At 39.2% G+C, this 14503-nt stretch overlaps 1 protein-coding gene across 1 annotated transcript in view; it reads left to right on the top strand.

Moving 5' to 3' along the window:
* Positions 1-14503, top strand: part of PEPD (peptidase D) — a 228231-nt gene that overhangs the window by 136093 nt on the left and 77635 nt on the right. The window contains exon 10 of the mRNA XM_026652794.1: positions 4664-4732. Coding sequence (XP_026508579.1) covers positions 4664-4732 — 69 coding nt within the window. The remainder of the gene's footprint in view (positions 1-4663; positions 4733-14503) is intronic.

Here is a 14503-nt window from a genome sequence, read left to right as displayed (position 1 = left end):
GTACCTTATTTGGTTTCCTTTTTCCTGGTCAAGAGATCCCATTAGAATTGCCAGCGTGTAAGATACTGCATTAGAAACCCACCTAAGGATTGCCATAAAAACACAAACACAGCAAGTATAAAATATGCTAAGAGAGATTCTAGTCATTTGTTGACAGAAAAGATAATCCAAAGTAGATTTTACATTAAAATAGTTTGAAAAACCCTTAAAAAATCAGGTGGGTTTTTTTATTTTCTTACAATAAAATAAGGAGGTTTAACTTTACTTGTATGCAATAACCACTTAAGATATTGAAAATACCAGTATGTGCTTGTGGAAACTGAGGGAGTTGTGTATTATTTTTTATAAATATCAGATGCTCCTCAAGTTATCTGTTTGATATTAACCTATCTGAATGCCAGGAGTTAAATCAAACAAGGCTGTTAAGAGAGAAGCCAACAGGAAATGAAACAATGGCTAAGATAAGAGTCCTGAAGAAAATAATGGAAAAGCTGTTTATTGGAAAACTCCCCCTAAGGCACTATTCACCCTGTAGCTGTGACAGTGCTTCTCTGTTGTTTCCAGTGGCTCAAAACCCAACATTTCTGGGAGGTAAATTTTCTTGTCCCTTAAATTAGCAATGTCAATAAAATAATCAAGAATAGGCATAGCTGTGGGAATAAGATGACCTGATGCTTCAGATTTAAGAAAGAGTAAGCTCATACTTTAGATTTTCTTTAGCTGTAATAAAATAGGGGCTAACGTTTGCCCTTTTTTAAATCAGTGACAGAGAGGTCGGTTTTTAAAATTATCCTTAAACTCCAGAAGACACGCTTTCAGTCAGTTATAATAATTTTTAAAACCTGAATTTTGAATGAAAACTACCTGATGGTATTTGCTCTTTTAAAAAATAAATTTTCGTTTCAAAGCAGTAAAAAGAACATAGAAGTTCAAACAGAATTATGTGGATAAACAGGGTAACATCTGACGTAAATAGACCAATGACTGATCTGTATACACCATGAAGATATATAGTGTGCAGGGTGACAAAAAATACATTTACCCTAAAGGGGAAATACTGTCTATGAAACTTAAAAGGGGAGGGAAAAAAAGACGTGCCAACTGCTTGCACCTGTGATGCATGCATTAGAAATTCTTAGACAGATGATCCAGATCCAACATAAAACCATATTAAACATACATAGCAGCTGGTCAAAAAAGCGGCCAGCCTAAATGCCAGACACAGTGTTTCCAATATAGCTGCATATGGATTTCCAGATTTAGGCCTTGTCTACACTAAAGGGAAAAGTCGATCTAAGCTACGCAATTTGAGTTACGTGAATAGCGTAACTCAAATTGACATAGTTTAGATCTACTTACTGTGGGATCCACACTACGCGATGTTGACGGGAGCCGCTGTCCCGTCGACTCTCCTTACTCTTCTCGGTCAGGTGGAGTACAGGAGTCGACGGGAGAGCGATCGGTGGTCGATTTAGCGGGTCTTCACTAGACCCTAAATCGACTGCCGATGCATTGATAGCCACAGCGTTGAGCCTCCGGTAAGTGTAGACAAGCCCTAAGTCATATGTCCAACTTGCAGTATTTCACTCCCTTAACTTTTGCATTGCACTTGGAGAATGCCATGAAGATCCATCAAATGTATTACTCAGAAAAATATATTCTGTTTCATATAACTATAAGCTGCATTGTTCAATGCAAAATTCTTACAGAAACTACAGCATATGGGGTGAAATTTTGGCTCAAACTCCCATTGACTGTAATGGAGCCAGACTGATAGAGGCCACTTTTAAGATGCTGGACATACAGTTGTTAAGTTGAAAAAGCCAGCATTTGCCAGCAGTAGTATCTGAAATGCTACAGTTATATCTTGTACTTGCAATAAGAAATAACTGTGGAAATTCAGGTGCCACTGTTGGCAGATGTTGACTTTTTTTGATGGCAACCACGTTAGCACATAATTTATAATGAATCACGTGACTGAGAAAGTAACTATACAATAATGTGAATAATTTTACTCCTGTCTCTAGTGGAAAACACATTACCCAGTAAAGATATACTATCCCTGGCACAATCACATTAACAATGCCTTTTTAGTTTTTCTTTTTTAAAAGAAATCCATAACATGTGAAACAACCAATGTAACCATTTTTGGAAAAAGGAAATAGAAAGTTCAGACAATAGGTAGATTATATGTAGCATCTCTTAACTTATTTTACTACCTTTTATTGCTGAACTGGGAATGCAGCAAAAGGTAACGGTTATATTACTGTATGAAGTTTCATACAAGTCCCAGCTTTATGAATATGTGGTCATTTGTCACATGGAAAAATAAGCCCTGCTATCTTTATATCATCTAAGATAGAAGGAAGTTTACAGCTTTCATTATTTCATTTTTAAAGCACTTTAGAAGGTTACTGAAAGCTTCGGAGAAAAGGAAATATTTCACTCAGTCACTTAAATACTATGTAGGGGTTTATAAAAATAACACTGAAAGCTACTTAAATAAGCATTACTATACATACATACAAATATAAGATGGAACTGGGCAAAATGTTTGGGTGCATGTTCACAATGCATGTAATAATAGACTTCTATATGCAAATGTGTTATGGAGACAGAAACCTAGAATTTGCAAATGGAAAGAAACATAGGTCCATAAAGTGAAGTGATAGTGGAGACTAAATATGTGTGACTGCCAAATGGAAGATTGATAACATCCAGTTGTGAAAGTTAGTAGGGCTCTTGTTATCCCATCTCTTAATTTCAGAGTATCTCCCAGACTCCTGTATTGTTATCCTCTCCTTCTGACTTTCTCTTTGCACACTTCTAAATTTCCAGAGAGATCCAAAACTTGTAAATTCATTGTAATTAGAGATGAGGAAAAATCCTATAAAATCCATCTCCCTGAAAAGTCAGGATTTAGTCCTTAGAGATATGGTTCTGTTTTCATTTCCTTTATGTGTGCATAATTTGGGGGGGTTGGTGTGTATCTTTCATTCATTATCCCTTTGGGAAGTTTTGAAATATATTTTGACTCTATGGTTGTTTAAGTAATACTCTTAATGTCCTTCAAAGAATGAACATTGTGTTCTGTGGACTGCTATTACAAAAGGACAAAATCATAACGTCTCTGAAGTTTGAATGACACCATTATCACTCTGTGTTAATGAAATGATTTTGGTATTACAACAAATGAGTTTTCCGAATCCATTCAATATTAAAGGGAATTGGATTGTAATTAGAGCATATTTCACAAAGAATAAAAGGGTCCGTGATATGTGCTTAGCTCTTATAGCACCTAATCCTGTAGTGATTGTGCTGTGGGCACATCTGCCCTCATGTGCAAAGGACTTTTATAGCGCAATATTTGTGAAGATGAAAATTCTTTTGTGCTTTCAAGGCTAAATAGCTCCCCCAGGAGGACAGTGCTGCAAAGAGAATAAACTTCCAGAATTATTTTTATATATATAAAGCAAGCACTTTTGTAATATTTCCTTATCTGGCTCTTATTCACTACAGTATAGTCTTGGTGTTGAGATCCAGATCTTTATTTTATTGCTCACATTTGAATGGTAAGATAACTGAGGTATTTAAGGTTTCAGAGTAGCAGCCGTGTTAGTCTGTATCCGCAAAAAGAACAGGAGTACTTGTGGCACCTTAGAGACTAACAAATTTGTTAGTCTCTAAGGTGCCACAAGTACTCCTGTTCTTTTTGAGGTATTTAAGCACCTTAAGTGAAAATAAGTAGTTTCATGTTTTCAGTGTGTAATAGAACACACACTTTTTTCCTGTTACGCTTACTGTGGATTGTAGTACTGTACTAGTAAAATGTGCCGGATTGTGGGAAAATAAAGTCTTTTTATCTAGAGAACAGGTGCAGCATGGGCAGCTATCCAGCAGGTTCCCACGCACACTGCTAGTTTGCATCAACCTGCACTAGCGGGGACCACCTGTAGGTGTCAGAGCCAATTCAGTGGTGTGCAAACCTGAAACTCTGAAATTTCAAAAAGGCTTGGGCTAGCCTTGGATCATCTTTCCCAGTGGGACCCCTCAGTCCACTCCAGAAAAGACTCCTTTACCTTTGTTTAGGTTGGCCTCTGTTGGTGGAGAGAGCCAGCCTATCTGGGGAGTTGCATTTCCTTTTTGAAAAATATTAAGGCAGGGGTTTGCAACAAATGTGGATTGTATTTGTAGTTGGTGTTTCAGATATGCCAGAAGGAGGTATTTTATTCAACTCTGTAATCTTAGACCCAGGCAGTTTAACAATTGTTTTCAGCCTTTGATCCTTTAACTATTTATTAGCTAATTGGTTCTAAGGTCAGGTAAACCAGTGTATTCGAAAGTTGTTTTACTGTGCCGAGTTACTGAGGAAAGCAATTTACCATTCTTCAGAAATTAAACATGCTTCATTGCAGTTTTTCTGTTGCAAAGTTTCATACCAGGCTTGATGACAGGTACATGATGAAAAATACACAAACTGGCTGAGATGAGAGAATGTAGGTTAATTTGATTGTTAAATTGAGCAGAAATTCAAGGAGATATTTGTCAGGTAGTAGGGGGACTTGCACACACAAGTCTCGCTTCAGTGCAATCTTGCTTGCTTTCTTGCTTTGTGTTGTTTCTGAATAAATTATTAATTACTGATATTTTTTTTTATTTGCAGCCTGTTTCAGCATTATTGCTATACTCGCGGTGGCATGCGCCATACTTCTTACACTTGTATCTGTGGCAGGTAAGATCTTTTTGTGTACTTCTGTAATATTTATTATCAAGATCCCATTGGAAGTGTGTAAAATTATTTTTACCATATATGTTTGGAAACAAGTAAAGTGAGCTTTAAAGTTTTGTTACTGAGAAAACAACGGGGAGATGGCTAGCACTGTGTAAACTAGATAGGTTACAGATTCTGCTGCACTCAGGAGATTACATGATTGCTAATATTGCCAGTATCACATTTATGCTCACTTCTGTGGCCAATAGGTTTTTTTAATGAAACAGCATATGAAGAAAGACTTAATATTTTCTCTTTGTAGCTAAAAAAAAAAAAAAAGTACTTTCTCTGAAATATTCTTTCTTTAAAAAAAGGCTTTCATATCATTTTCAAAATTCCTGGTCTCTGAATTTATTATACACTGCAAATAAACTAATCTTTTACGGAAATTTTGCTCCATTTCTCTTTGCTTGCTGAACATCTGCTGTTGAAATTATATTTTTGTTAATATTGCTAAAATATCATTTGTAATTCTATAAACATAAATTTTTAATATGTAGAACTAGAAGAGAAAATAGTAAATATTTTACTACAGGGATGTAAAACTCATTCTGTGAAGAGGGTTTAACTGCATTTTTCAGTGTGATCCATGGCCAGATTTTCAAAATTAGAGCCATATGGTACCTTCAGTCCACAACAGATCTCCCACTGATTACAATGAAAGGGTTGCTGTATCAAATAGTATAAAATGGCCTTTATGCTGTAAAGTAAGCTAAACTTTAGGTTCATAAAGCTGTTGTTGCATTCAGTATCACTCGTGGGCAAAATGATAAAGGGCACTTTTAGGATCCCTGTTTTTTTCTGCCATTTGCAGAAAATGCTCAGTTCCTTTTTTGTAAATGCATTTACTCTCTTTGCATGTAAAATTATAGTAATTGCATATGCAATTTTGGTACTGAATTGTGCACCTAGTTTGTTTGAAAACTTACCCTTTATTCTCATTTGACTTGAGAGTTCTTGCTCTTTACCTGGGAGGTCAACAGTTGATTTTCAGTCACTAGTCTGATGACCTTAGTCGTGGTTTCTCACTTAATAGGATGGACTTTGTAAAGGTGGTCATCTTCCTGGTGAAAAGAGCAACGAAATAAGCCAAATTTTTCAGGGCCAACATACTAGGCAGATCGAACCTGCCAGTTGAATGTTGAAGGCCTCTCACAGTCCTAGTGTGACTACCTGGAGAAAATAATGAAAATGACCAACATCGATGGCCTTGTCTTCCAGGCGATCCGTGTTGCAAATGAAGAAAAAGTCCATTAATACAAAATCAATGGCTATACATTCATAGCCAGCAATTACCATACAAAATACTGGCTGGCAATTTATTTAAAGCAGGAGATCAACTAATATGTGGTTCTACTTCCTATAGCACACAAAAGAAACAACTATAATCTCCATGTGCATCGGCAAGCTAACCATCATTCATGTATATAAACCAACTGGTGCACAGTGGCCTCAACCAGCAATACAGAATGCATAGGATCCTGCTGTATTTGTGCACGATTTTAATAGTCACCACATACAATGGGGCTATGCAGCAAGCAACATTGCAGGTGAAGAACTGACACACTGCATGTTGGCAAATGATATGTTCCTCCTTTTTGATGCAGAACAGCGCATCACTTTCCTTTCTGTAAGATGGGACAGAGGATACTGCCCTGATCTGATGTTTATCTCTAAAGATGATACAGGCACACCAATACCCATATCGTGGATCATCCTTGATAACTTCCCAAACAGCCAGCACAGACCAGTACTGACCAATATTGGCATTCAAATCCCAGTTCTCTACTCAAGATTGGCGCAGCTCTGGAACATCAAAAAAAAGTAGATTTGGCCATTTTCACTAGGACTGTGGACAACACAATCTCCTGTGCTCCCCCTGCACCAAAGATGTTTGACTGTTTTACTTCACTCCTAATCTCCGTTGCAAAGAAGAACACATGCCTGGGACACAGGTCATCATACATTCCATGCTGAACTTCAGAGAGCCAAGAGCTCCTCCACAAATATGACAAATACAGAGAGACAGTCACTGGAAAAGCCCTCCTGTCGTCAAATGGATGCAGCAAGGGGGAAATGGCATGAATGTGTAGAAGCTCTAAACTTCACACACTGGAGCAGATGCACCTGGAACCTGCTGACACACCTGGGGGCTGCAAATCCCACATATGCCACTAGCCTGCAGGTGAAAGCCAGTGCCATCACTGCTAAAATTTAGTGGACTTCAAAACAGCCTGTGAACAAACCGTATTGGAGACAAGTCCAGCATCAACTTTGGCAGGTGATGTCCACGTGCACTTCATCGTCCCAGTGGTCTGGACACAAGTAAGAAGATTGATGCCACCATTGCAGCCACAAAATTGGGAAAAGATGGTATCTATCCTGAGTTCATATGTAACCTGGGTCCACTTGCATGGAAATGGATGGTGCAGCTTTTCACCAACATCCTGCAGACCAATGAAATCCCCTGTGTGTGGAGAGAAGCCAAGGTCATTGCACTCTTAGAGCCTGGAAAACCTACAGATCACCTTCTAATTATAGACCAATCTCCATCTTGAGCATCAACTACAAGGTGATAGAGCATATGATTCTGAACCAAATCGGGCCCACTGTGGACACCAGCCTATCCAAGGAGCAAGTTGGTTTTTGACTGCATAGAAGTTGCTGCAACCAAAGTGATCCCCTATGCCAAAGTGATCCCCTATGTGTGGATTTTCAGGCTGTTGAACACCATGTTTAGTGAACACCATGTTTAGGGTGTGCATATACATCAGAGCATAGGTGCCGACTCCATGGGTGCTCCGGGGCTGGAGCACCCAAGGAAAAAAAATAGTGGGTGCTCAGCACCCACTGGCAGGCCCTGTCAATCAGCTCCTCCCCCACCCCACCCACAGCATCTCCTGCCCACTACTGATCAGCTGTTCAGCGGTGGGCAGGAGGCTCTGTGGGGGAGGGAGAGGAGTGGGGGCAGGAAGAGGCAGAGCGAGCGTGGAGCACACTCAGGGGAGGTGGATCCTCTTTATGAATTAAATTAATATTAGACTTTTAACTGTAGAAGGTAATAATAAGCATGCTTTCTCAGATATTGGGACGCTTCTTACAAAATAGACATTTACGATAGACAACAAATAAATAGCTTGTAAAGATGACTCTTTGGGATAATTGGATTGTACAAAAATCAAACTATTGGAGCTGTGTATTAAAGCCTGTTACTGTATTAGTGCTGAGTCGAGTAGCTTCAAGTTTTGTAGCTCTAAACATTAATGAATACTTATATAACTGAATCTGTTCTTTGAGATACAAGCCCTGTTCTAGTTTCTATAGAGAAATAGTGTTTGGAAATAAACACAAGTTTGCTGTTGAGTTAAATAAAAAGTATACAGACATGTTCAGTTAATATCTACTAAATTCTGGCTGGATTTTCAAAATAGGAATGACTTCACTAATTCATTCATGCTTTCCCCCCCCCCCCTTTTCAAATTACCGCTTTCCTTTCTGAAGAAATAAAGGTATCTGAAAGTTCTGAGTGCTAGTAACTAAATGGGTTTTTATTAAACAAATCACAAAAGAAATCAAGAGCAATCAATGCTGCAATTCAGTACAGAAATAAATAACTTTGCATGAATTTTCAGTGTAAGCACTCAAAATTGTTGCTCATCATCATCTCAGGATGGTAAATCAACATGTCAAAGACAGTACAAAGATTTCAATGTTTTGTAGGTAACTGAATAGGAGTAAATATTTCAGTTTACATCTTTACATACAGATTAGTCACCTTTAAAAATCAGTAAACTTTACTACTAACTATTATTATGGCTGAATGCACACTTGGGTATCAGATTGCACCTTGAAGATCTTTAGGTAATTTCAACCAAGACTGTATCACTTTAAAAGTAATGTTAAGTGTAGATGTGCATAAATGCAATTAAATAAGAATACCAGTATTTGGTTATTGTGGCAGGATGGACTAGGTCCGGAGGCCCTACTGGAGGCCTCTTGGCTCTGCATCAGCCTGCCTGAGAATATAGCAGAGAGAAGTCCTCCAGGCAGCCTAGAGTGGCTGCAGAAGAATGGCCAATCAGAGGGGCTGATGGAGCGACCAATCTGGGGCCAGAAGGGCCCTATGTAAGACAAGCAGCAGAGCAGAGAAGTTCAGTTGCTGTGTGGAGCTCGAGGAGTGAAGACTGGCTGGCTGGCTGAAAGAGCAGCAGTACCAAGGACAGCTCACTGTGGAGCGCTCACTGCAGACAGGACTGAAGCCCAGAGAAGGCTGCTGAAGACCAGATGCCTGGCTGGCAGGAAGAGCAGCAGGAGGAAGGCCAGTGCAGGCAGGCTGAAGCCCAGGGAGACCGAGCACAGAACCTGGTCTGGCCAGAGAGGTATCGAGGTGGGCCCCGCTGGGTTGGTTGAAGACTGAGCCCAGGAAGGACGGCTGAAACACCACCAACTGCGGGTACCGACATAGGCCTTGGCTGGGTGGTTGAAGAAGGCAGTGCCTCTGGGAAGAAGCTGAAGAGCTACAGCCCCATACCAGGGCCATGATAAGAACTCGGGATTGTATACTCTGGAAGGAGGGACAGTGTATGCAGCTCGGCCGGAGGGCTGAGTCGCTGAAGATCCACCAAGAGAACTGTCAGCCGGGGGGGTGCTCGTGAGAGGCGGGTGCCACCCCAATATAAGAACTAAAACCAAAAGCAGGATCACACCTGCTCATGAGAGGCTGGTGCCACCCTGAAAAAAGACTGTGATTACAGGTATATCAGCCAGAGAAAAGGGGGCAGCCATGCAAGGTGCGTGCCAACCCTGTTACAGTTATTGATAATTAAATGTGTATATTCAGATATACCTGGCACTTATATAGCACTTTACTACTTCAAAGCACTGTGTAAACATTAACTAATTATCCTTTTCAGTACCCCTGGGAGATAAGCAAGTAGCCATTTTTGCATTGGAGAAAACTGAGAAGTTAAGTGACTTGCCCAGTGTCACACAGTGAATCAACCAGAACTGGTACTCAGGAGCTCCTTCCTCCCAGGCCCAGTCCTTTCAGACCACAGTGTCACTCTGTCAAAGATTAAAGCAACCACCTCACAGCCGCATATGCTTTTTAAAATGAACACTGCAAATAAAGAAAGGTATCCTTGTAGCCATGTTGATCCCAGGATATTAGAGAGACATGATGGGTGAAGCAATAACTTTTATTAGACCAACTTCTGCCGGTGAATGAGACAAGGTTTCGAGCTACACACACAGGACCTGAAGAAGACCTCTATCTCCAAAGCTTATCTCTTTCACCAACAGAAGTTGGTCCAATAAAAGATATTACCTTGTCTACCTTACTTTGCTTTATAACAGTTGCCCAAAATAATGTCATAAGAAATTTAAAAACATACATTGAAATGATATATTGAGCATTTTAGTAAAAGCATCAGATATTGCAAGAATGAAAAAGCAGCATTAGAGAATCACAGCTCTGCAATCGCTCACCTGAATTTGGAAACTTCTCTAGGACATCCAAAATATTATATACTTTTATTGTATACATTTCTTCCAATATTACTGGACAGTACTAAGCAATGGTATATACAGGGCAGAGTACCCAGATCCTGAGCTAGGAGTAGAAGAATCATGAGATTCCATCCTGAGATGGGTAAGGGCTGGAGGTTGAACACCTTAGGAGATACACTCTGAGAGACCAGAAAGATTGATTAAGCTGCACTACAAGAGCTCTAGTCTCTTACTTCACAGGTGTGATCAGCAGCTATTTGGCAGCTGTTACCTCAGACATGGGTGTTTCTCAGGTACTAGTTTTCTCCGTTGGTTATCTCAGCTCCCCACATCAAATGATTCTAGTTATATAAGAATAGGTAAGTAAAACGGCTCTTTGTATCTGTGGGCCTTTATAAATCCTCTTGAGTCAGGTTAGTAGAGTTAATAACTCTCTCAGCTCCTTTCTTTTAATTATAATAAAAAATATTTCCAGTCTCTCTCAGATCCAGAAGTGTAGAGAAGCTGCTTAATGCTCCCTTTTGGATTAAAATTATTCTCTCTAAATCTCAGAGGAAGTAGCTTGCTGTTGTAGTTTATGGTATCTTAATTTTAATTCAGGTTTTCCTGATATACAGCTAATTGTTAGTTTCAAATTGTCTGTTGCTATAGTTTTTCCCTTTTAATTGCTGCTATTATTACACTCTTTTAATTGCTGCTATTACATTCCACGTCTCTTACTTCTGCTTATTTTTCTTTTCACAGTCCTTTCTGACTGACAATATGTTCTGAACTTTTCTGACTCCTGCGGTTTGTATTCTGTCAGTGGCATGAATTTACCAAGTTATCCGGTCTTTTCCAATTCTTCAGATTAGTAACAATTTGGAAAAATTGTTAAAGGAGTTAAAATAGAGGCAAAACATCCTCTGGCAAAACTTTTAAATTTGGATGCCTAAAGATAGGCATCTAGATCCATATTAAGGTACATAAATATGTGTCATGATTTTCAGAGGTTTTGAACATCATATGAAGTCAGTAGAGTGACAGGTGCTCAGCACCTCTGAAGTTTTAGGATACTTAAATATAGATTTGTCACGTACCATTTTAAAATCAAATTAAAAGTAATTTGTTTCTAAATTAAGGATTGTGTATACCACCAGTGACTAATACTAGCAAATCGTAGACCAGTCTGATTTAAAATCCAGACTTTATTTTTGAAAGTTGCTTTGAAGTCAGCCTAAAAGTGTAGCTGCAGCCTTATATTTGAGCTGACTTCTGGCGAAATATTAGAACTTCTCTCCATGGTCTGATGTCACTTTCCTGGAGGTGATGTCCCAGATGGACAGGTTTCTGTAACTTCACTCATAGAGCACTTTTTCCTGTCTGGTTCATGGAACGCTGATGTTGATAACTTCTGAGAAGGACATGTGTCTTCTCTCTCTTGACAGAAGCAGTAGAAGACAGTGGGTCATGGGCTGAATGAAAAAGAAATCCCAGAAGACTAGTGTGGGTAGATTAACACTCCAACTTGGTGCAAACTAATTGTCTGTGTAGACAAGCCCTCAGAAATGTCCTTCCAGTTGAAGGAAAATTATATTTGTTCCTATGCATTTAAATTAAAGAGAGGGTTTAAAGTATAGTAATTAGTGCTCATTAATAAAGGAGTGATTTTTTTTTTTTTTTTTTACTATAAACCTCTACAATTAAACCATAACCTGAAATCCAGCGTTGTTGGATTTGGAATACCTGTTGCTGAAAACATTCTGCGTAATGCACATGTTTCCATAGTCGCCATAGTTTTTCAGTACATGCATTTTTGAAGACGGTTTTACATTTTATGTATTATAATAAAATTATAAATTGATATTATCATGTAAAACAAATTAGGAGAATCAATATGCATAGGCGGTATGGTGCACGATACTCAAAGCTGATCCCATCACATGGTTATATGTAAACTAGTTATCTACAGATACATTATGTCAGAATCAAGCCCTGAGGCGCCATGTTAAATATATATTTTTAAAACTGCTCATACAATATTAATATCTTGTTTTATCCTCACTTTTTGTAAAAATATTTTAAAAATTATATTATTTAAATAACACAGCTAAAATCATGACAAACTGTGTTGTAGGGCTTGTTTTCATGCATGTATGTTTGATAACATTGCAAACCATGCATACACTAGAAATTAACCAGCTGTAGGGCTCTTTATAGTAGAAGACGATACATTTAATTTTTTTCTCACTTTTATTTATTCTCATAATTATCCACACTTACCAAGAATGAATAGAATCATAAAATCTTAGGGATTAATCCTACTAACTCTACTCTCTCAAGCTCCCATTTCAATGGGAGTTTTGCCAATGTAAGAAGTGCAGGACCAGCCCTCTAAAAATTAGAACTCCCAACACTTGTCTTGGGAAAGGATTCCATAGTCTATTTGATTTGATCATCAGGAATTTTTACTGTTGTTTGACCTAAATGTATGTTCTTTACTTTTTTTTATTTTTGGTTACACCATCTTAGATCAACCTACCCAATATTTCTTGGTCCTTGGCATTTACAACCTTCATATAAATGTGTACAGCTATTTTCTTCTTCGACCCTCTCTTCGTCATTTGGCCAAGTAATTAAAAGTGGGGTTGGTAGCACTGTCTACTGTTAAGGTTGTCCGACTCTTCCCATTATAAGACTGTGTTTTCAGTTGCTCATAACTTTGCCAAACCTTTGCCAAATTTTGCAGGTTGATGTCTGTCTCTGGCTGAACTGTTTTTGAAAAAATTCAGACAGAATGGTTCAATAGTGTCTGAGAATAAGGCTTAGGAAAAATATGTCTCTCCAGGCTTTGCAGCAGGGACTCGAAATATGGCAGAGGAGTGTGGTCTTTGTGTCAAGGATGTGCCTTTTACTGTCCCATGAAAATCTGCCCAGACTTGGTCAAGTTGTAAACCTTTGATGAAAAATCACTGTTTGCACATGCTCAGGAGTGACTAGCTAGAGCTTTGCAGCTGAAAACTCAGAAGATTCCATCCACACTGAGCTTGCTGCAGCTTGGAACTGAGTGGGACCTTCTCTGCAATTGCAGCTCCAAGCTGTGCTGGAGTCAGAATGGAAGGCAAGGAGATTCTCTCCTGTGTTCTCATTACCCCCCTGCTGATACCCAGGCAGTATGAAGAAGGAAGTTGCCTGATTCAAATTTAGAGGGGACAAGAGCTCGACCATGGTATGGGGAGAGTAGATTGAGACAAGGAGACAGAGTGGGGGAGACACTCACAACTAGGACTGGAGGCGGGGGCTAGAGGGGCCTGGAACTGACTGGGCCAGGAGACTGGGATTCAGGGCCGGCTCTAACATTTTTGTCCCTTCAAGCAAAAAAAAAAAAAAAAAAAGCCACCCGAACTGCCGAAGGAAAAAAAAAAAAAGCTGCACGGATTGTGCCGCCCCAAGAATGGACAGAATGCCGCCCCTTAGCATGTGCCGCCCCAGGCACATGCTTCCTCCGCTGGTGCCTAGAGCCGGCCCTGCTGGGGTTGATTGGAAAAGGAGACTGGTACTGAGATCAGGACCCACGGGAGGAGACTGGAACTAGTAGTCGTATGGTAGGGAAAGACAGAGGAATTAATTTGTTACAGTTGGAAAGTATGTAGTAATGAGGCAGGAGATTGCAGGAAGATAAAGGACAGTCTCCTGGTTAAGGCAGTTGAATGCTGCCCTGTAGAATTTGATTCTCTGCTTCTGACACAGAGTTCCTATGTAATGCTAGTCAAGTCACTGAAACCAAACTTTTTGCAGGTGGTCACTTTTTGCATGTGTTCCCTATTTACTCACAGCTGCAATTTAGTTCAGTGGAGCTGTCCTTGAACATATAAAATGCTGTATAATGCTAAGAACTCTGAAAAATCAGATACTAGATGTGTCAAATTGGACACCTAACAGTGGTGGATACTTTTAACCTTAAACCTCTCTATGCCTTAGTTCCCCATCTGTGGAATGGACATAATATCACCCTCGGATTTCACAGAGGTCTTGTGAAAATAAATTAATAGTTGTAAAGAACTCAAATGCTGTAGTGACATTCACCATAGAAAAGCCCATGAAGCAATTATTAATTCTGTATTCAGAGCAGCTTTGAGTAATATGCAGTAAATAAGGCTTAGGGCCATACATTGAACATTGAGGATGAAACAAAATATTGAATAGCTGCTCATGAAGTGAGCACTGACACATCTTTGTATTGAA

The sequence above is a fragment of the Terrapene carolina genome, unplaced genomic scaffold (assembly GCF_002925995.2).
Source record: "Terrapene carolina triunguis isolate 2854851 unplaced genomic scaffold, T_m_triunguis-2.0 Scaffold130, whole genome shotgun sequence".
NCBI lineage: Eukaryota > Metazoa > Chordata > Testudines > Emydidae > Terrapene > Terrapene triunguis.
Note: the sequence above shows the minus strand (reverse complement) of the source record. Positions and strands in the feature narration are given on the sequence as shown.